At 56.0% G+C, this 21200-nt stretch overlaps 1 protein-coding gene across 2 annotated transcripts; it reads right to left on the bottom strand.

Annotated features, from left to right (window-relative positions):
• Positions 1-3876: 3876 nt before the first annotated feature.
• Positions 3877-21176, bottom strand: WNT11 (Wnt family member 11). Of its 2 annotated transcripts, XM_024757510.1 has the most exons (5): positions 21043-21176; positions 13551-13786; positions 11545-11822; positions 8507-8799; positions 3877-4576 (listed from the first exon to the last, which is right to left on the bottom strand). In XM_024757510.1, the coding sequence occupies exons 1-5, from the start codon at positions 21123-21125 to the stop codon at positions 4402-4404; spliced, it is 1065 nt and encodes a 354-aa protein (XP_024613278.1). In that variant the 5' UTR covers positions 21126-21176; the 3' UTR covers positions 3877-4401. The 2 variants fall into 2 exon arrangements, with proteins under 2 accessions (XP_024613278.1, XP_024613279.1); XM_024757511.1 differs by lacking the exons at positions 3877-4576; positions 8507-8799 and adding an exon at positions 10944-11396.
• Positions 21177-21200: the final 24 nt, after the last annotated feature.

Raw genomic sequence — 21200 nt, 5'->3', positions numbered from 1 at the left:
CTCCTTCCCTCTGTGTGACGCCCTGTCCTGCCACTCCAGTGGCTCAGAATCAACTATTCATTCAGCCAGAGGCCGCCTGCATCCCTGGGATGCCCATCATGGACTTGGAGCCGGGCAGCCTAGGGCTTGAATCCTTGCTCTGCCACTTATGGCTCTGTGACCTTGGGCCATCGCTTCTCTCTCTTCACCTCAGTTTCTTCATCAATAAAACACAGATGCTGGACACTACCCCTCAGAATCGTTTGAGAATTAAACGAGACAACCACTGCAGAGGCCCAGAGAGGGCCAGTGGCTGCCTTGAGTAACAAAGCAAGAGAGCAGAAAAGATGCTGGACTTCCTGTTTCCCAGCCCCAAACTCCCCCTTGCCCCAGCCAGCCCCTCTTGGGTCTGGGGTCCCATGCTGGGGCCTGCATCCTGCTGGAGGTCTGGTCTGTGTAACCTGGCAGCTGGTCTCCATGACCTAAGGAACAACAGACCGTCAGGCTGCTCAGGCTGGGCCCAGTCCCTGCTTCGTTGTTCCGCTGGCCTGACCTGGCCTCCCCGGGGGGCCTTATCTGCCCATTCTCTCCTTTCCCACCAAGCTAATCTCTCCCTCTTTTCAAGAGTTCCTGTTTCCTTTCTGCCGCCTTCTTGTCTCTCTCCCCAGGCCCTGTCTCTCCCGTGTCTCCAGCTGGCCTCCCACACTTGGTTCAGAAGCCTCCTCAAAGTGGCTGGTACTATCATCCCTGGGGAGTTTCCATCTCTAGGGCTTTCCCAGTCTGGGACTGCTGCCCCCGTAGGAGGGAGGGAGAAGGAGTGTGGCTCAGGTCAGGAATCCTGCGGGTGACAAGCGTTTGGACACCCACAGATCAATACCTGGGCCTTTTAAATTCTTTGGGTTTGCTACTGGCTCAGGGGTCCTCTACAGGGCTTCCAATGCAATGGTTTGAGGATATTTCCTCCAAAAGTCCAAGGTACCAAGGTTTTATGGCTCTGAATCTCTGAACACAGTGAGATCCTGGGACACTAAGAGCTCCGAGTTTCTGGGATTCACACTGGTGAGGGTCCACCCTGCCACACCTGAGTAAGGGATTGGCTTAGCTGAATGCTTAGAGCCCCGACCTTGCCAGGGAGGAACAGCCCAGGGAGCAGCTCTCCGTGGACCCTGGGTTGCCCACCCCCTGACCAGCCGGAAAGGTACAGAGCTTCCCTGCAGGCCTGGCACTGGCCAGCGGCAGGTACAGTGGCAGGCCCACTGAGTCAGGGGCCCAGTCGGTTCTCCTGTCCTGAGCCAGAAACAGCCTTCAGTCTTCCACATGCTCTCCCCGTGCTCAGCCAGAGTGAGGACGTGTGAGAAGGGGTTTGGTGTCAGACACACCTGGGCTCCCAGCCCTGCACTGCTATGAACTTACTGTGAGATCTGGCCCAAGTGGCCTCCCTTCTCAGAGCCTCACTTTTCTGACCTGTTGGATGGAGATAACAACACCCACCTGGGCCTGCTGTGAAGCTGACTCTGGACAATGTGTTTGGAATAGCACACAGTAGGTACACAATAACAGGTAGCAGTTACATTATTATGGCCACCCTTTCTGAGAGTCATTCTGGGGCCTTGGTCTGGTTTCCCCATTTGCTTGTCCTGGTTAAGGTCCGAACGGCACCCCAAAATCCAACATTTCCAAGACATGTACTCAGCCCCTAGGGTGACTTTGCTGGACCCTGGAGCCCCATGGGTGGATTGGGCTGGTCCCAGTCCATGAGGAGGCCCCGGACCGGGGCGGCAGTGGTCGGGGGGAGGGTGAGGCAGACACAGACACAACACAAACCTCTACAGCACCTTGGCTCAGTGCAAAGTGGGAGAGGAACACAGAGGCTGTGGGAACCCAGAAGAGGCCACTGGCCCAGGCTGGGGGTGGTCAGGGAAGACTTCCTGGAGGAGGGGACCATTTACTTGGGCCTTGGAGGAAGAGTGGGCCACTGTGAGCATGAGTGTGATGGCTGCTTTAAAGGTTCAAAGGGTTGTATAGAGCTTGAGGGCATTGGGAAAGGCTTTGTAGAGATGGCTGTGAAGGCTGAGTGGGATTCCAGCACGGAAAATGACATTCCAGGCCTGCTGTGAAAGAACAGCAGATACCCAAAGGGAGGCTGAACAGAAAGGGTGCCTGGGAAGTTGCAGGAAATGTGGCTGGAAGAGTCACCTGGGGCCCAGGGGAGGGGACTTGTATGCTAGACCAGGGAACTGGGGATTGGTTTTATTGGCCATGGGAGCCAATGTGGAGCAGGGGCGGCCCTGAACCTGGGAGAGCACACACTCCAGGTGCTTGTTCAACAGAGGCTGAGCTTTCTGCAGAGATGCTGGTGGGAGGCCCGCCCTGCAATGCCCCACCACCGGCCCTCAGCCTCTTATCAGTTCTGTGACCACAGGAAAGGCCCTTCCCATCTTGGAATTTCCTCATCTGCAAAACAGATTGAGAGACCAGAAGACTAACCTCAAGCGAGGTTCCTTCCAGCCTCTGATTCTGTGACTCTGGCCACACAGCCCTTCCTCTTCCCACCCTGTGATTGGTCCAGCCTCTGTGGGCGTGTCCACGCCATCCCACCCTGGATCTGCCCCCACCATCCCAGGTTGTGTCTCAGTTGGCTCTGGGGAGTGGAGAGCTCTCCTCTCAGCATTTGTGTCTCCTCCCTGTGCACCAAAGTCCAGTTTATAATGTTCTTTCACATCCTTTGTCTGGTGTGGTCACCCCACAGCCAGAGCAGATACAGATGATTAATAATTACTTCCATTTGGGGGACCTACTGTAGCCCAGGATACACTTTACTTGCTCATCAGTGCTGTTCATATCCCAGGAAGAGAGGCTGAAGCTCACAGAGCAACTGGGACCCACACCCCTCCAAGACCCTCTATTCACTTGGCAACAGCTAAGACCCCCAGGATTCTCCATCTTCCTGGCTGTTACCTCTTGGTCTCTTCGCCTCTTTTCCTCTTCATCTCCCCGACCTCCAAAGTGCAAATGCTCCAGGCCCAAGCCTTGGCCCTCTTTGCTTTTCTATCCCGCCTTTTAGTGACAATGTCCAAAGGTGCATCTCAGCCCCAGGCTCTCCTCAGAGCCCGGCTTATCTTCCCGTCTACTCAGGATTTCCACTTGGGACCCAACCGACATCACAATCTCCACCAAGTCTGAACCCTATAGTTCTCTCTCCACCCCCGTGCCAGCATGCGTGCGTCCAAGCACACGGCCAAAACCTTTGTAGTCCTTCTTGGTCCTCCTCGCCTTCAAGTCCCACAGCCATGAAAAGAACAAATCTAATGGCTCCACCTTCAAAACAGAACAGGAATCCAACCACGCCCACTGCAGCCAGCCTGGTCCAGACACGAAGCTGGGGGCCTTTTCCAACCACCCCTCAATTTCCACCACCAGCTTTACAAACGGAGAAACTGAGGCTAGGGAGGGAAAAGCCCTCCCTACAGGTTTCACACAGAAACCCTGCTAGGGCTAGCTGGGGCGCGGTTCTGCCACCACCTCCCCGAGGTTTGCATTCCCAGCTCCCGGGTAGGTTTTCTCTTGAAGCCACTTAGCAGGTCTGATGACACAGCCAAGCTATGTGCGCCTGCATGTGTGTCCCTGGGGAACAAAGAGTCTGCCAGCTGGGTTTGGGTTTCAAGACGTCTGTCCTCACCCTTGACCGGGAGATCTTACAAGGAGGCTGGGGCCTGAGCTGGGTGGTGGAGTGTGTGGGGAACATCAATCGGACGCCGCCTTGCCTGGGAACCGGAGACTTCACCCAACCAGCCCCAGGATCCTCTGAGCTCACTTGAGGAGGCCAGAAACTGCAGGGGCGGCCTGGGGTTCTCAGCATTTATTTCATACAGCTGTGCCAGACACCATAAAGAAAAAGCTATGTTTTATAAATATTTCTGTAGCTCCCACATCCCAGAGGAAGAAAAACAAAACAAAACAAAGAAACATTTACAACCCAAGCTAGTGGTTCCATGTGGTGGGCCCAGTAGGCTCAGACCCTGGGGTGGGCCGGGGGTCTCGAGGGCTAGGCCTGCAGAACATTCTGGTGAGGAGAGGCTGACCTCCCACTTCCCAGGAGGCTGGAGTCTCTGGCTAGGAAAGGTCGAGTCTGTACCAGTCTTGCCAAACCCATGCCCCTGGCTTCTTAGACCCGCCTGGAAGGCAGCAGGTGGGCACTCCAGGGCCTCGGGCTGCCAGGTTATTTTTAATCTTGTCGGTTTCCTTTGATGTCCTGGCCCTCTTTCCCGAGTGGCCCGGCCTTCTGTTCCTGGTGGTTTCCAAGTGGAGGCAAAGGACAAGCCTCCTTCCACGTCTAGCATCTGGAATTCACAAGCCAAAATCCATGGGGCATCTCCAGGCCCCCTGGCCAGCCTCTGAGGGTCCCCGAGGAGCGGAGCAGCCTCACTTGCAGACGTAGCGCTCCACCGTGCGCTCACACCTGCGGCAGGTGACATAGCAGCACCAGTGGTACTTGCAGTGGCACCGCTCGACCACACGGTCTGTGTAGGGGTTGTAGCCGCGTCCACAGCACATGAGGTCACAGCTGTCACTGCCATGCGACGTCTTGTTGCACTGCCTGGAGGGGGAGGAGAGGTCAGTGAGCATCCTGTCACCCACCAGTCCCTCCACTCCCAGCCAGGCAGCCCCAGCCTCCTCTGACCACGGCTGCAGCCTCAGTCCCCCTTGGACGGTGTTTTGGTCTTTGGGGAATTTAAAGTAACCCTCTTTCCCAGGGGTACTTCTCACTTTTCCCTATATTTCCAATAGGCATTCGTCAAAATGAGGGGGTGTTTTGTTCCCTTTGTCTCTTTTCCTATATCTTCTACTTCTAAATACTTGAAAGTGTCTCAAACCACTGTCTAATAATCCTGTCTTCGTACTTAATCCTTAATTATATTGTAACAAGCGTAAAGATCGTTTTTACTTTTAGAATCCCAGGATAAATTCTTAAACAAACAAATGGCATCGGCTGTGAGGCAAACTGAGCATTTGGCACTGTCTTGGTGGAGACAGAGGGTCCGTCAATAATTTGCCCCCTTTGAACCAGGCGCTTCCCTCCAGTATTTTATCTTATCCGAGGCAAGCAGCGTCTTTGGGTCAGTGGAATTACTATGCCCATTTTACAGATGGAAACAGGCTCAGCAAAGGGCAGAGGCCTGCTCAAGGTCTCATAGGAGTTTGTGGATAAGCAGGGCTCAAGCTCAGGGGTCCTGAAACCAAATCCAGTGTATATTCTCCCCACCCTAAAGGGCAGAGAACCCATGGGCTGCCAGGGGCTGCATTTCTTCCTGAATCAGTCCTGTGGGCAAAGAAGACACTGAAGGTCGCTATAAGACCCAAATATCCTTGCCATCAGTTCTTCTGTCTAGCGAAGAAACATCTGTGCAGGCTGGCATTTCATCTAGCTGGGCTTAGGCTCGACAGGGATGCTGTCATGGGATGCAGCTGGATCCCCACAGCCATGTGGACCAAGGAATCCCAGAATGTCTGAGGTGGGCAAGCCCTAGACATGATCAAATCCAACCCTCATATTTCCTGATGGGGAAACTGAGGCACAGAATGGGGAAGGGACTTGCCCAGCATCACACAGGGTGAGCACGGGGTCTGTGAGAGCTCAGGAAGGCTTCCTGGAGGGGGAGGGATCATCCAGGCCATTGCATGAAAGATGAACAGGAATCTAAGACGGAGGGGAGAAGAAAGGGTGTTGGGGCCAAGGAGGACAAACACCCTGACCTGACCTAATCTAAGGGGACTGAGAGATGGATGGAGGAGCAGGGCTGGAGGCAGGGAGGCCAGGGAGGCTGCTGCCAGCAGCAGCTGAGTAAGAGAAGCTGAAGCCTGAGCTGGGAAGGAGCCATGGGGAAGGAAGCAGGGGAGCACTTTGGAGGGGGAGTCAGGAGGAGACGGCAACCTGCGTGTGGGGACTGTAAGCAGTTCTGGGCAGGAGGGAAGAGCAGAAAGAACACAGGCCCCAGAGCCAGACAGACCTGGGTTCAAATCCCAGCTCTGCTGCTTACTGGCTGTGTGACTTAAGGCAAGTCACTTAACATTTCTGGTCTTTGTTTAGTCACTCGACACCATTAGTCTCCCTCAGCCTGAACCTGAAGGTCTCTGGATGACTCCTCTAGGAAAGGGCAGTGGAAGGGGGCAGAGTTTCATTTTTATTTCTGGGTCCCTGACATGCAGTGTTTGAAACCAGGCCTCCAACCTCAGAGCCAGACGGGACCCGCGATGGTGCCCGTGAGGGGGAGCTGGGGAGGCTGGGGCCTGGAGAAAGGGCAGGTTTCAGAGTTTGGAATAGGAACGGCTGAGGAGGCTTCAGTTCACCAGGCTGGATTTGAGGAGGGCATCTTGCCCAGCTAGGGGCCCAGCCACGTGTACCACCTGTGTACCTGCCTTTTACAGTTAACAAAGCTCATTTGCATCCAACCCCCTGTACCCCCCAAATCCCTAATCTAGTAAAGCTCACGTTTCCCCTCCTCCAGGCAGCCTTCCTTGATGTCTAGGCTGAGTCAGGGCCCCTCTGGGCTCCCCGTTTTCCCTGTCACAGTCTGAGCACCTGATGTCCCTCCCCATACCTGGTGCCTGCAAGAGCCTCATGTAATGCTGTAAGAAGTGTCTGTGGTTGTGAACCACTGAGATGTAGGGGCTGTTTATTACTGCAGGAGGAGCTGACCCATACAGCTGTCTGCAGAGGCCCAGGGCTGAGCATGGCAGGAAGCCTGGGGGCGGTGGGGGATAGCATTCTGAGAAACCAAGGGTGGTAGCTGGTGCTATGGAATGGGGCCTCCTCGTCAATAGTTTGGGGGCAAGTCCTAGGTGCAGAGTCGGGACAGCTGGGAAGGAAGAGGCCTGGCAGCCTCGGGGAGGGGAGACTGTCATTCACAAACCCTTCCTACGGCACTGACACCACCCGGCAAGGAGGGGCTGCTCCGTAAATGTGATTAGAATCACTTGCCAACCTTCCCAGGTGACTGGTATCATCCTCTTGGCACAGAAGATGAGACTTGAGCCTCAGGTAGGTGAAGGGATTTGCTCAAGGTCCCACAGCTAGGAAACTGCAGCGTCAGGGTGGGAGCTGTCCTTCCCTGATGCACGCACACACATACACACACACACAGCGCCCCGTGGATCCAGGGAGACCCTCTCTTTGCTCTGGGGTCCTCAGTGTGCTTCCCCCAGGTCCTCTGGGTTCTAGAATCTTCCCCCCAACCCCATCCTCATCACACCCACCCTGCCTGCCTCAGCCCAGACTCTCGCTCCTTCCTGTCTCCCTGGCCTGACCTGGTTCCATCTTCATTCTGCCTGAGTCTCTCAATCTGGCCTCCAGATGGGAGCCTGGGCCTCCTTGCAGAGCCTGCTGCCCTGGCCTGTGAGGATGGAGCCCCCCAAAGCAGTCCCCCTCTCCTGGAGACAGGAACGTGGGCTGAGGAGGAAGCAAAAGCTGGCCAGGAACCAACTATGTGCCAGACACGTTCTCAGACACCCTCACTCTGGTTCAATATTCTTTTAACCTGGAAGAACACTAGTTTTGTGGAATGCTATTAGGGGCTCCTTAATAAAAGAGTTCCACAGCCAAACACCTCTGGGAAACACTGGCTTAGACAGATCCTTTACTGCGGGATTCCTCAGAGCCTTTAATATGTTCTCGTGCCTTGCAAATCGCCAAAGAGAACTTCCAAACGTATTTGACTGCAGAACTATTTCTTTATAGCGTTTCAGGACTGGATTCCTCCTGAACCATCTCTGGGAAGAGCTGTTCCCCTGAATCCTCACCAGCCTTTCCTGGCACATAGTAGGTCTGTAGTCACCACTGGCTCCCTCCTTCTCTCCTGTCCTGAATCGGCTTCAGCAGCTGTGATGGGACCTGCTGTAGGGACGCCAGCTCTGGCTCCGAAATGGGGGACCGGGGGGAGAAAGCTGGGATCTGGGAGGTGGGTGAACGCAGGCGGGGGCATGGGAGCGCCGTCTCTCCACAGAATGCAGGCCGACCTCGCTCTCCTGCTGCCCCTCTGAAAAGCGCTTGTCCTGGTTCCAGCACCACACTGTGCAGACTTCCTGTGCGGCCACGGGCTGGCCACTGCTCCCACCTCCCCTTGTGCCTCAGTTCATTGGTCCAGCTCACAGGTTGTATGACATTTATCCTTCGCTTATTCATTTGATGGACATTTACTGAGGATCTATTTTATGTCAGGCAGCCTCTTTCCCAGCCCCTGTCCCCCAATACAGTCACTGTCTCTTCCCCTCTGTCTCCCACACTAGGGGGCAGATGGGATGGGGGCCTCCCACGAGCCTCCATTCCCCAGGAGCCCCTGCCTGGGCAAGGTACATAACAGCCACGCCCAGGAGCTCTGCCAGGGGCCCCTGGGACCCCACACCTCCACCTGGCGTTCAACTGGGCGGGGACTCCGTTCCCCAAATGCTGACTGTGTGCCTGGCCCCGAGCTGGGATGGGGCATGTGCCACATGGCTGACCCTTCCTGCCAAGCTGGCGGCGGGCCCTTACCTGTCCTGCGTCCCATGGGAGCCCACCTTCTCGTTCTTCATGCAGAAGTCAGGGGAGCTCTGCAGATAGACGAGCTCCGAGTCCTTCACAGGCCGGATGTCCAGGTCCTTGGGCACAAGGTGCTTGCGGGTGCCCATGGGTCGGTGCACCACCTTGGTGGCCGACAGGTAGCGGGTCTTGAGGTCGGCGGCCACATCCCGAAGCTCCTGCAGCCCCTTCCAGCAGGTGCGGATGGAGCAGGAGCCAGACACCCCGTGGCACTTACACTTCATTTCCAGAGAGGCACGCAGAGCCTGCGGACAGCGGAGGGCGTCGGGCTGGGCAGCCAGAGCCCCCTCCCTGCCCTGCCCCGGGGCCCTGCCCCACCCTTCTGCCTGCCAGTGCTCTCAGGGAGTCACCATCTGCTCTGGGCCTCAAGTGACAGGGCTTTTTGTTCTAAAGCTGGGGGGTGTTGTGGATCCTTAGCTCCTCCTCCAACCTGGGGGGCAGCTGGGAGGGGCAGGAAGAGACTGGCTTTTGCAGGGCTAACGGACGCCATTTATACACCTAGTGTACCAAGTGCTCTCTCACTTAAAATGGCTTCATCATCACAGAAGCCCTTCATGGGGGATATCATTCATTTCTCCATTTAAAAAACAGGAAATGAAGGCTCAGCGAGGCTGAGTCTCTTGCCCAAGGCTACACAGCTAGAAGATCTTGGGCTGGGATTTGAACCCAGGTCTGAGGGCAATTCCAAAAGCCATGGCTTTTCATTATTCTATGCTTTTTCTCTCTCACAAAATGCTTGCTGAAAAGAAGGTGGTGGGGAGAAGAAAAGGAAGGGAAGGAGGGAAGAAGAGGCAAGAGGTGGGTGCTTGGGGGGGGGTGGCCCTGGCCTGGCTGGCCGTCCCCTCTGCTGCCCGGTGCCGCGTCACCACTCAGCACCTGTCTTCATGTGTGCTGAGCGGGTGTGTAACTGCTACCTTGCAGAGTCGTTGAAAGGATTCAACGAGATGACATATGAAAGAGTTTTGTGAACTACAGAAGTTAAATCAATATTTGGTTTCGAAAAATCAGTCTAAGTAAGAATTATGGTGGAGAGGGGAGGCCTGGGCTTGGGGCCTGGGGAGACACTAGCCCTGGCTTTGGAAGTGACTCTGTGCCACCATCTTCCACGGGCCTCAGTTTATCCCTGCGTACCTGAGGGGCATGAGTTGGGACGCCTTCTGCAGGCCTTTCAGTTCTGCAGTCTAAGCGCCAACTCCTTGCACACAGGACTCAGATCCCTCTGCCCACCCCACCCCCCGCCTGCCCTGTGTACTGCACTGCAAGGGTTATGGGTCCCCTGGGCCTACCCCTGCATCAAAAAGATGGGGAAACTGAGGCACACAGAGGGCAAGGACTTGCCCAAAATCACACAGGGAGTTAGTGAGGAAGCTGGTCAAGGTCCCAGGGCTCCCTACCCCTCACAGTGCCAGGAAGTGGGGAATGAGGGAGTCCACTTGGGTCTAGAGTCTGGAACTGTCTCAGCAAAGCCTGTGGAGAGCACATAATGAAGTGAACCCGACTGCAGGGCACATTCAGCCTCCCAAGGGCACAAGGTACTTCTGAGTCATCCAGGAGAGGTAAACCACATTCAGCTCCTCAGCTCAGACGGCGGGAAGGGGCCCAGGCTTCCTGAGGCCACGGTGCCGGTGCTGAACGCGCTGTCATCTACCATCCCGGGTCCTTGCAGACGGCCCCAGGGAGGCCAGCTCCTTGGCATCAGGGCCCCTGGGAAAGGGCTGATGTGCCTCTGAGGCTGAGGACCCTGTTTGGACTGCACTGTGGGATGGGACGGCTGTACCCCTGGCAGCACGAGGCTCAGGCCTGGCCACGGGCAGGAGTGGGGCTGGGTTCTCGGGCAGGAGGCTGGGTGAAGGGCTCCCAATGGGTTTCCAAGGGTGTTGCGGGCGTGGGCCAGCAGGGTTGGGAGGCAGGAGTTCTGGGTCCCTAGCCAGGTTCTGCTACAGATCCACAGGGTGACTTGGCCTCAGTTTCCCCAACTGCCCAAAAATGGCCTGGACGTCCTAGAATCCTTACAAGAGGGAGACCAGAGAGAGAGGAAGTTGAGGACAAGGAAACCTCTAGACCTGGAGTCCCATAGACCTGGGCTCCATTGCACTGTGTGTCCTTGGCCAAGCCACCTAAGCTCCTTCTGCCCCACGTGGAGCTTCTGTGTAATTGGGCCTAACGGGGCTGCAGGGAAGAGGTCATGAGATGCCATCCACACCGGACACTCTGCCCCTCCAGGACCAGTTCCCCATCTGTAAGGAGGGGTAACAGTACCCCTTCACAGTGTGGTTTTGTGGACTACGGGAGAGAAAACTAGTCAAGGACCCACCACAGTGTCTGGCACACCGATTGGTACAAAGTTGTTTCTTTTTTTTAATTTTCAAAAATTAAAAAGGTCCATTCATTCATTTATGCATTCACCCCAACCTCCTGTGGAATGAGGTGAGGAATTAATGCAACACTGATAATAACCGACATGGAGGGGAAACCGTCTTTAGGAGGTTGGGGTGGGTTTTGGAGCTGGGAGAGAGTCCCCATTAGATCCAAGGAGACGACCCTTTAGCAAGGGTCTGCTGCTCCGCAGCCCTCTCCATGCTTCCTTCCACACCGGCCTTAGCCCAGAGCCCCAGAGGAAGAGCCTGAGGAACGTGACCAGTGGGGACCAGAGAGCACCAACCCACCCCATTTTATAGATGGGAACAACTGAGGCCAGGGAGGAAGTGACTCGCCCAATGTCACACAGTGAGTTTAGAGCTCCTGACTCCCAGCTCAGTGCTCCTTCTGCTCCACCGACGTTCTCCAGCCCAAATCCTGGTGGACCCCCTGGAGGAGGAGGAGCCAGGCAAGCCCCAAGCAGCTGGAGAGGGAAGAGCCAGGGGAGGCCAGGAGCACATCAGTGTGGGTGGATCAGGGCCCGTCCCCCCGCCACCCCTCCACTGGGGCACACTGGGCGGCCCTTTTCCAGCCAATTGGCACAAGCACAACCATCTGGGGGGGGTGGTTACCTGTCTCCCCACTTCACTGTTGTGTAGACGCGTCAGTTTATTGGCTTGGGATCCTGTTTTTTTCACCTTCATAGGAGCATCGGAAAACTTGGCCCCCATGAGGAGCCCGTAGCTGAGGTTGTCCGCACATCCTCCCCAGCGGTTCCCGGGCCCGGGTGGCTCACCTGGGACGGGGCCGCAGGAGCAGCCGGGCAGGTCGCCGGAGGTGCAGGCCCGGGCGATGGCGTGGCTGATGGCGGCCGCCGACAGCGCATACACGAAGGCTGACTCCCGGGTCCCTGTGGGGAGGTGTGGGGTCAGCCGGGGCGGGCGACCCGGGGATAGGACCCTGCCCAGACCTGAGGCCAAGGGGCCAATCTTCAGGCCCAAGTGCTAGGTGCCCCACTTGCTGGAACCACAGCAGACCTCACCCAGCGTCAGGACCGAGACCTGGTGAGGCCCAGCTCCTCGAGGCCCTGGCCTGAGATCCCAAGAGAGGCAGCCTGGTGCCCGCCTGCCTCTGCGGGGTCGGGTGGGGACAGGGGCAGCAAGCAGGTGGAGGATGGCACGACGACCATTCATCTGTCACGCCCCCATCCTCCCCCAAACGCACTAGCTGACCTGCACACTCTCTCACAAAGCATGCAAAGCCAGCCCCCCAGGGCACACCCTCACTCACACACTCACCATGCTGCACTTTCCTCCCTGCTTGCCCTGCACCCAGTGTTAGGGGCTGCTTTCGGGAACAGAAGGCCCAGTGCCTGAGCTCCTCAAAGACCAGTGAGCAAAGAGCCTGCTGTGGGGTGAAATGTGTCCCCTGAAAAGATATGGTCAAGTCCTGACCCCTGGTCCCTGTGAATGTGACCTTATTTAGGAATAGGCTCTCTGCAGGTGTAACTGACCTCAGATGAGGTCATTAGATGGAGCAGAGTGCGCTCTAATGCAATGACTGGTGTCCTTATAGGAAGACGGAATTTGGGATACAGAGACAAAGAGGGCGGAGGCCATGTGACAGAGGCAGAGACCGAAGTGATGCAGCTACAAGCCAAGGAGCACCGGAGCACCGAAGACTGCGGCAGTCCCCAGAAGCTAAGAAGAGGCAGGGATGAATCCTCCCCCAGTGTCTTCAGAGGGACCCCTGCTGACACCTTGACTCTGACCTCAGACTTCCAGCCTCCAGCACCGTGAGTCAGTTCTTCTGTTGTCAGAAGCCCCCCAGTGCGTGGGGCTTTGTTACAGCAGCCCTAGCAAACTAAGATGGAGCCCAACGTGCCTTGGCAGTGGGGTGTCCTGGCCTTGCGTCCAAGCAAGTTACCCCTTCTCAAGCCTCAGTATCCTTAACTGTAGAGTGGGAATGATAATACCTACCTCACAGGCGTGCTCTGGAGCTCAGATAATTCAGGAAGGAAGGAGGCTTTGTAAAGAGCTGCACAAACGTTAGCTGTCACCGTGTGGGGGAAAGATGAGATGCACTGGGGCACTCCTACCCTTCAAAAGCCTCTCTATGATACATAGGACCCCCAAATCCACCCCCAGAAGTCACCTCCTCCGGGAAGTCTTCTCCACAGATGTTCTTTAGTCCCTACATCACTTTGTGCCTTTCCCAGCACCTTCAGTCGGGATGGTCTAGAATTAACTGCTCCACACCTGTCTGCCCCGAGGGCAGGCTCAGTCGCATTCTCATTACAGACCCCCCACCCCCAAGGCCTTCCTGCATCATTCATTCCTTTGTTCGGGCGTGAGGGGTACATGTGCATTTGTACTGTCATTCAGGCTCCCCGCACTGGTACATTCACTCACTGTATGTTCATTCATTCAACAATTCACGCCCCAGTACCCATGTCCACCACCCATCCGTGTATCCATCCATCATCCAGCTATTCACTCATCCCCCCATCACACTTCCAGCCATCCATCCATGAATTCACCCACCTATCTAAACACACATAGATTTATGCCTGAATTCATCCACCCCACCCCACCCGCATGCATTCCGCAGGCCCTAGCAGCCTCCGCTGGCCCCCTACCTCTCTCCAGGTCAAGCAGGTAGTTGGGGGCGAGCTCGATGGAGGAGCAGTTCCAGCGCATGTCCGCGAAGGCCCGGCGGCAGGCCTTCATGACCTCGCGGGCGGCGTGCACGATGGTGTGCATGAGCTCCAGGTTGCTGCGGCACAGCTGCACCTGCGCGGACACCAGGCCCTCCAGCTGCTTGCAGTGCTGCGTCTGGTTCAGTGCCAGGGCCGCCGGGGTCTTGGAGAGCGCCCTGCACACAGGCCAAAAGGCAGCAACCAATGGAAGGGAAGTCAGGGCTGTGAGGGGCCGTGCTGCTTCCACCCGCTGTACCAGCCCCAGCCTCTCCTCCACAGTCTTGGAGCCTTTGCTGGAAGGAGCTGGGAAACCAGGAGGCCAAGCACTGTCCCCAGCAGAGTAACGGCTCCCCCCTCCCATCCCCGTGTGACCTTGGGCACATCACTGTCCTTTTTTGGGCCTTATGCCCTCATGCATAACATAGGATCATGGCCCCCATCCTACCTAAGCTTTATTATAATTATACTAACAATAAACAGTTTCATAGCTCACAAAGCACTCATATCCACTGCCTTATTTAGTGCCACACAGCTGTGAACGATTACTCTTTATTCAACATTCATTCAATCCTGAACATGCTAGACGCTCTGCTAAGCGCTGGATTATTATAATCATCATCACCTTAGTAATACATACTATTAATTGACCATTTACTAGATGCACAGTGTGAGTTAGGAGCTTCCCACTATGGCTTCGTTTAATTATTAAATCCATTTATTAGGCTGTAAAATCCCACATACGTGCAAGAGATTCATTTAAAGATTAAAGAGCCACTCAATTTGCTGATAAATTAGACTTAGCCATTAACTTGCTATATGACTTTAGATAAATCACTGTCCCTCTCTGGGTCTCAGTGTCTATACCTCTAAACTGTATTTCCCAGAATGGGTTCCAGGGAGACACTCTGAAAAAAGGGATCCATGGTCAATCAAGCACAGCTGGGGAATGTGATATACTACATCCCCCCTTGAAGAGTTAGTAATGCACATTTACATTTTAAAGGCCCTGAGAAGTCCTGCAGCAAAGCAACAGGCTTGGTTTTGTTTAACTTCCAAGTCTGCTGAGCACAAAACCCTATATTTGAGGAGTGCTGACCTCCTCCATGCTTTGGGAAATGCTGGCCTAGGGGGTCCCTGTGACTTCTAGTGATGTTATAGGACCTAAGAGCTTCCAGATCCTGGTTCTGGGCACTGGGATTCCAAGACTCTAGGACCAGGGGTCGATCCTGCATTCAGCTTCATCCCAGGCCTTCTCTGAGGAGCAGACTGCATCAGGTAGCCCCTCCTCTTAAGTGGAGGCTAGAGGGACCCCACAGCCTTCCACATCGACCCACCCCCTACCCTAGGGCCAGCTGGTCCTCGGAAACCCAGCAGAGACCCTGGAGGGACAGGCGGCAAGAAGGGGCCAATCTTCAGGCCCAAGTGCTAGGTGCCCCACTTGCTGGGACCACAGCAGACCTCACCCAGCGTCAGGACCGAGACCTGGTGAGGCCCAGCTCCTCGAGGCCCTGGCCTGAGATCCCAAGAGAGGCAGCCCGGTGCCAAAGAACAGCACGGGCCTGGGCAGACTCCTGGCTCTGTCACCCGCACTCCCCTTGTGACCTTGAGCAATTCAAGTAGCCTCTCCTCCCCCATCAATCTCCCAGCATTGTCTGAGGGATTAACTCAGTGTGAGTCACATGCTCTGCCCAGGGCTGACACATCATGGTCAGGGCTCTGTGATGGAAGCTACTAGATTACTGCGTCGGTGGCCTTTTCCTACCTTAGCTTCCTGCACCCACTCAGTCAAGGCCAAGGGCTGCCATCTGACCTCAAGGCCCCTCAAAACCTGGCCCTAAGGCCCTCTCTGGCCCCCCGTCCTTGTCCCCCATGTGTCTTAATACCTGTCACACCAGACTCCTGGCTTCTCTGACAGGGACGGCCCTACTACCACGCGTATGCCCAGGCTTTTCCTGGTGCCAGGAATGCCTTTCCCCTTCCTCCTGTACCTAAATGAATAAATGAACTTGATCTACTTGTGGAAGAAATATTTACTAAGCACCAACTCTTCCCAGACATAGATCCTTTCCTCAAGGAGCCCCTCGTCTAATGGCTGCACAGACCTATCCCCAGATATCAGGCAATGACCCAGATGTTCCAGTTCGTGGGCTGGCCCAGGGAAGAGCTCAGGCTTTGGGCACCAGCTGTGTGAGCTGGGTAAGTTACCCAACCTCTCTGGGCCTCATCTGCTGTAAGAAAATGATAAATTCTACTTCAAAAGGTGATGGCAAGACTTCAATATGATAATGGATGTAAAGCACTCGGGGCATTCATAAATGGGATCCCTTGCTTGTTGCCACGTGAATCTTGGACCAGAGGGAGTCAGAAGACCTGGGTTGTGGCTCAAGCTCTGGCCTCTATGTGCTGGGCAATCCTGGGTAAACTGCTGTCCCTCTCTGAGCATCAACTAAAAACTGGGGACTCCTGGAGGTCTTGTAGGGGCTGAATGAGTTCGTATGTGCTACACCGAGTACTAATAGGTGAGTCTGCTTCCTGCTGCCTCTCTCTGCCATGCCCCACTCATCCTACACCTCCAAAATACAGAAATCATCCCCGAGGCCCGGGAAGCTGACCCAGGGCAAGTGGGCACGGCCTGGTGTCTGTGGTTGGAGTGGCACAACCCAGCCTGTCTGAGATTGACTGTGGGTATCTTGGGCCATCTTCCCTCACTGCGACCCCTGGCCCATCCCTACCCCACCAAGGCACGAGGCAAGAAACCTTTGGTGTATCTGGATGCGGACCTCAGGCATGGTTGCCTGACTCTGCCTATGACTGGGGAACCTGCTGCCTGAATTTCGGCAACACATACTGGATGAGGGGTGAGCACACAGGGACAGATACCATCCCCTCAGCCTGTTTCTTGGTTGTTACAGCCCCTCTGCCACTACCTAGCAAACACTGTCCACGCGCATGGACCCGCTGTCCCAGGTGGGCACAGCACTCCCCAGTTTACAGAGCCTCTCATTTCATCCCATTCTTACAATGCCCGAGGGGCCTGGGAGATGATCACCCCCTTTGTACAGAGGAGGACGCTGAGGCGCTCCAGTGCCCAGGTGCTTGGCCTCCTCTGGACACCATCCTCCCTCAAACCTGGCCTCACCTTCCCAGGTCCCCTCTCTACTGGGCTTGGGGCCGTCCACGCTCAGCCTGTCCTGAGCCTGCTCTGCCCATCACCCTTGCCCAGCTTCCATCCTTCCCCTCTGAGCCACTTTTGTGTTTCACAACAGGAAGGATTACAGGAGATACACGAGAAAACACCCAGCACGGTACCCGGCACACAGCAGGCACTCATGCAGGGCGGCTGCCTCCCAGGTCCTTCCCCTGGGCTCCTGCTCAGAAAGTGGATAACGTAAGCTGAGACTTTCCCTGGGGAGCTCAGGTTGCGGCTCCCAAGCAGGGGTCCTCTGGGATCCTGGGGTCTGGGGACCCTGGGCCACTCTGGGTCAGTCTGTCCATCTCTTAAGTCATCAGGCATCCACCTCCCCAGCTGGTGGTGAGAGAGGTTCGATGAGGGAAACCCGGTGAGGATGTTCCCAGATGAGGCACAGACTGCCCAGGTGGGCAGAGGACAAACGGGAAGCATTCTGGAGGTCCTGGGTGGGCGCGGGGCTGCGGAGAGAGCGGCTGGGGCAGAGCGGCCAGCTGCGGAGTGCTGGGGGAGGCCTGCTCGCGGGAGCGTGCGGACTGGGAGATCAGGAGGTGGGAGGCAGCGGATTCCACTCCCGAGGAGGGTGATGCGGTCATCTGGTAATTAGTGGTAATGACCGTTTCTAACTAAGGCCCCCTTGGGGAGGTAATCAAGGATAGGTTGGGAGGTGGGGGAGTTACCCGTCTGGACATCTCCTCCGGTTTGCCTCACTGCAGCACGCCCCTAATTGAAAACATTTTGGTTTATCTGGGGGTGGGTGCATGGGGGAGAGGGTGGAAGAGAGGACAGGAGGAAACAGAGAGTTCACAGGCGAGGCCTATGCCCAGGGTGCCGCTGGGGTGGCAGAGGTCTCTCTCATTCAGGAGTTGGGGTTCTCCTGGGAATGGCGGGGGCGGGGGAGGTGCAGAGACCTGGGTTTCAGCTCCAGCTCAGCACATGTAACGTTCCACCTTGGGCAAGTCACTGCCCCTCGCTGGGCCTCAGCGTCCCCACCCCATTGTGGAAGTGGGGACACTGAGGCCCAGAGAAGGGCAGGGCTTGCCCTGACCTGTACACAGCCAGCCAATCAGAGGCAGAGCCAAGCTAGAACCCAGGACTCCTTATCACAGGCTAGGGCTCTTTCGCTCCCATTGTAGAGATGAGGAAACTGAGGCTAACATGATTGATTTGCCTGAAGCCTGGCTCATGGCTAGTGAACTGGCAGAGCTCAGGCTGGGACCCAGGCCTCCCAACTCAGGTCTGGTGCTCCTCCTGGCCTCTCTGCGGCAGCTGTGTCCCTTCTGAGTCTCTTAGGACTCTTCCACAAGAGGCCCAGCCCCGGAGTAAGCAGCAGGCTTGGGGCTGACCGGGGTGGGTGGAGTGGCCTTTATGGGTCCTCCCACCCACCCTAGGCCTTCCCCTCACTGGGCAACCCCAGTGGTTCACAGAAGGCTGGAACCATCCTCCCTGCCCACACTTCTGGTCTGAGTCTCCCAGCACCTGGCTTGGGTGGGAGGTGAGGTAGGGAGGGGTCCCCCAGGTTATTTCTGATCAGGTGCTTCCACCCCTTCTCCCTTACCCCCTATCCCACAGACAGCCCAAGCTGAGTCCCAGGTCCCCAGTGAGTGGGCAATCTGGGTCACTCAGCCACGTTTACTTTCATTTCCCATGTCAAATGTCCCTTTCCTCTTCAGCTCACTTTCCAAAGCCCAGGGCAGCAGGGTCCTCTGGGACATCCCCAGGACAGCTGAGTCTCCTGGATGAGTCCCCAGCTTCCCATCCCCACTGTACCCTTCCCTGTGCCCAACTGTCCTGTGGCTCCCTGTGACCAAGAGGCCCCAGAGCCACCAACTTAACTCTAAGTCCTGCCTCTGCTGCCTATTAGCTGTGACACCCAGTTCGTTAAAGACCCACTGAGCCTCCACTTCCTCTTCTGATTAATGAGGGTGATGGCAGAACCCACCTCACATGGTGGTTGGGAGACTTAAATGAAACAACATACATCAAGCGCTTAGAACAGTGCCTGACATGTACCAAGGCCACATATATATACAGACACACAGAGTTGTTATTCTAAAACTCCACTCCTTCTCCTGCTTCCCCCTCTATCTTCAGCTCCAGCAAGAGTTTAACCACTATCAAAGAGGTTTGGCTTCATGGAGCCTGTCTCCCTGGCTTCTCATCCCACATCCACCATTAATTAACTAGCTGTGTGACCCTGGGCCAGTTACTTAACCTCTCTGTACCTTAGTTTCCTCATTGGTAAAATGGTAGCGATAAGAATGTCACCTACTTCATAGGAGTGTTATCAAAGTTAAATGTCTAAAGCTCTGGGGATTTACTAGTAAGCTCCTGTAATTCCTGGCTTCTCTGTTTCCCCACACGCATCGTCCTACCCCTGCTGTTCCTTCTGCCTAGGATGCCTGCTTTGCATTCCACCCATGGCCATCGAAATCCTATCTATCCTTTGAAGCCAGACTCAGAGTCACCTCCCTTATGTGGGGCTAACCACACCTCCTCTGGGCTCCCATGCTCCCTCTCCTAGGACACAGACCAAAGTCCACTTGGTACGTTTTATATGTCTGTCTCCCCCAACAGGCTGGGAGCTCTTTTAAGGCAGACACTGAGTTGTACTCATTTTTTGTGGCAGCCTGGGCTATGCAGTGGGGACAGCACGGGTGTTGGGCTGAACTAGCCATCTATTTTAGACCCTACCCAGCCACGTGCCAGCTTGGGGGCCTGTAAATTTCTCAGAGCCTCTGCGTTCCCACCGTGGTGTGGGAATTATTATAGCAGTGTCCCCCAGAACGCTCTACGGGTGAGCCCAGTTCTTGGCCTCTGATCCTCCTTGGGCCAGCCCTTTAACAAAGCCCTTCCCTCTCTGGACCTCAGTTTCCTTATCTGTAAAAGGTTGGTGGTGAGTGAGGAGGGCTTGGGCTCCCTGATCAGAGGTTCTCACCAGCCGCGACAGTGCCAGGTACCAGCAGTAGAAGGAGAGTGGCTGATTTCTCATAAAATTAGTCAAGATTGACTGAGAAGAGCTGGTGCCCCCAGGCTGGGAAGCTGCTGAGCTCAGGCCTCTCCTTACAAACAAGAAATGCAAGAAGATGGGGCTCCCCTCTCAAGAGAATTAATGGATAACTAAGCCCCAGAAGGGGTAGGGCTGGTGACCTCGAGACTGTTTGTCGGTGGCCCAGCCACTATTGCCCCGTCTTCCAGCTAATCCATGAACCGTCCTCGAAGCCCTTCCCCAGCCCATAGTCTGTCCCACGCCTGTCTTATCTGCATGGCTCCCCGCCCCCGACCTGGAACTCTAGGCTGTGTCTTGTCCTGGACTTTTCCACAGCTCAGGGAGTTCCTCCACCCAAAGTGCCCTTCTCTCACTGCCCCCACTCACCAAACTCCCAGAGACTCCTCAGGCCCATCCTAGGAGCACCACCCACGAAAAATCTACCTAGGGTCCCAAGGATGTGCCCCCCACCAGGTGATCTCCTCTCCTCTGGGCTCCCACAACACCGCCCTGGGCTCTCCTGGGGCACTTGGAGTTATTTACAGCCTGGGCTTATCTCTTCCAGACCAGAGGGCAGCTCCTCCAGGAAGGGGCTGGCTTTTACTCCTTTCTCCCTGCCCTCCCTGCCCACAGCCCAGCACAGAGCAGGCACTCCCTTCTGCTGGATGGAAAGGAGTCTCTCTCCCACTTACCCCTCCATTAATAATTTCTATCTAAAGGACTACCCTTCAGCATCCGACAGTTTATGGGGTTCTTTCATGAGCCGCTTCTCATCTTACCCTCCTTTGACAGAGGAGGACGCTGAGGCTCCCAAGAGGCTGAGCGACACTTCCCCAAGGTCACCCAGGTGGAGGGGTCTGGACTGTTTGAGAACCTCCAGCTAGGGTCAGGAGACTGTCAAGGAACATAATATTGAGCAGGCCTTGTGTGTAGGGCGCAGACCCTCTAGATTGGGCCCCTTGATCATGTTCTTTTTCCATCTGTCCCTGTGGAGGTCTTGTGCAACCCCCGGCCGCACGGAACAGGGCAATTCCGTAGTCCTCCACGCCCTGTCTTGCTCCTCCCGCAGGTAAGGACAATATTTAACAGAGGAGGAAAAGGAGGCTTAAAAAGGGTGACTTGCCCACGACCGCCAGGCAACTTCTGCTCCCGGGTCTTGGGCACGCTGGCCCGATCCAGGGGGCCCCTTAAGGCTCTCCGCCTCCCCCAGCCACGGGTCCCGGGGCCCATGTGCGTGGACGCGGGTCCCTACTTACAGCCACTTGATGCCATAGCACACATTGGTCTGGAGCGCCAGGGCGAAGAGCAGCGCCTGGCAGACCTGCGGCCGCGCCCTCATCCTCGCGCGGCTGGCGCGCCGGGAGGTCGCACCCTGGGGAAGCCGCGCCGAAGTCCCGCCGCGCGCCCGGCCGCC

Source organism: Neophocaena asiaeorientalis, unplaced genomic scaffold, assembly GCF_003031525.2.
Source record: "Neophocaena asiaeorientalis asiaeorientalis breed wild unplaced genomic scaffold, Neophocaena_asiaeorientalis_V1.1 scaffold481, whole genome shotgun sequence".
NCBI classification, from domain to species: domain Eukaryota; kingdom Metazoa; phylum Chordata; class Mammalia; order Artiodactyla; family Phocoenidae; genus Neophocaena; species Neophocaena asiaeorientalis.
This window is presented reverse-complemented; position numbering and strand designations above follow the sequence as displayed.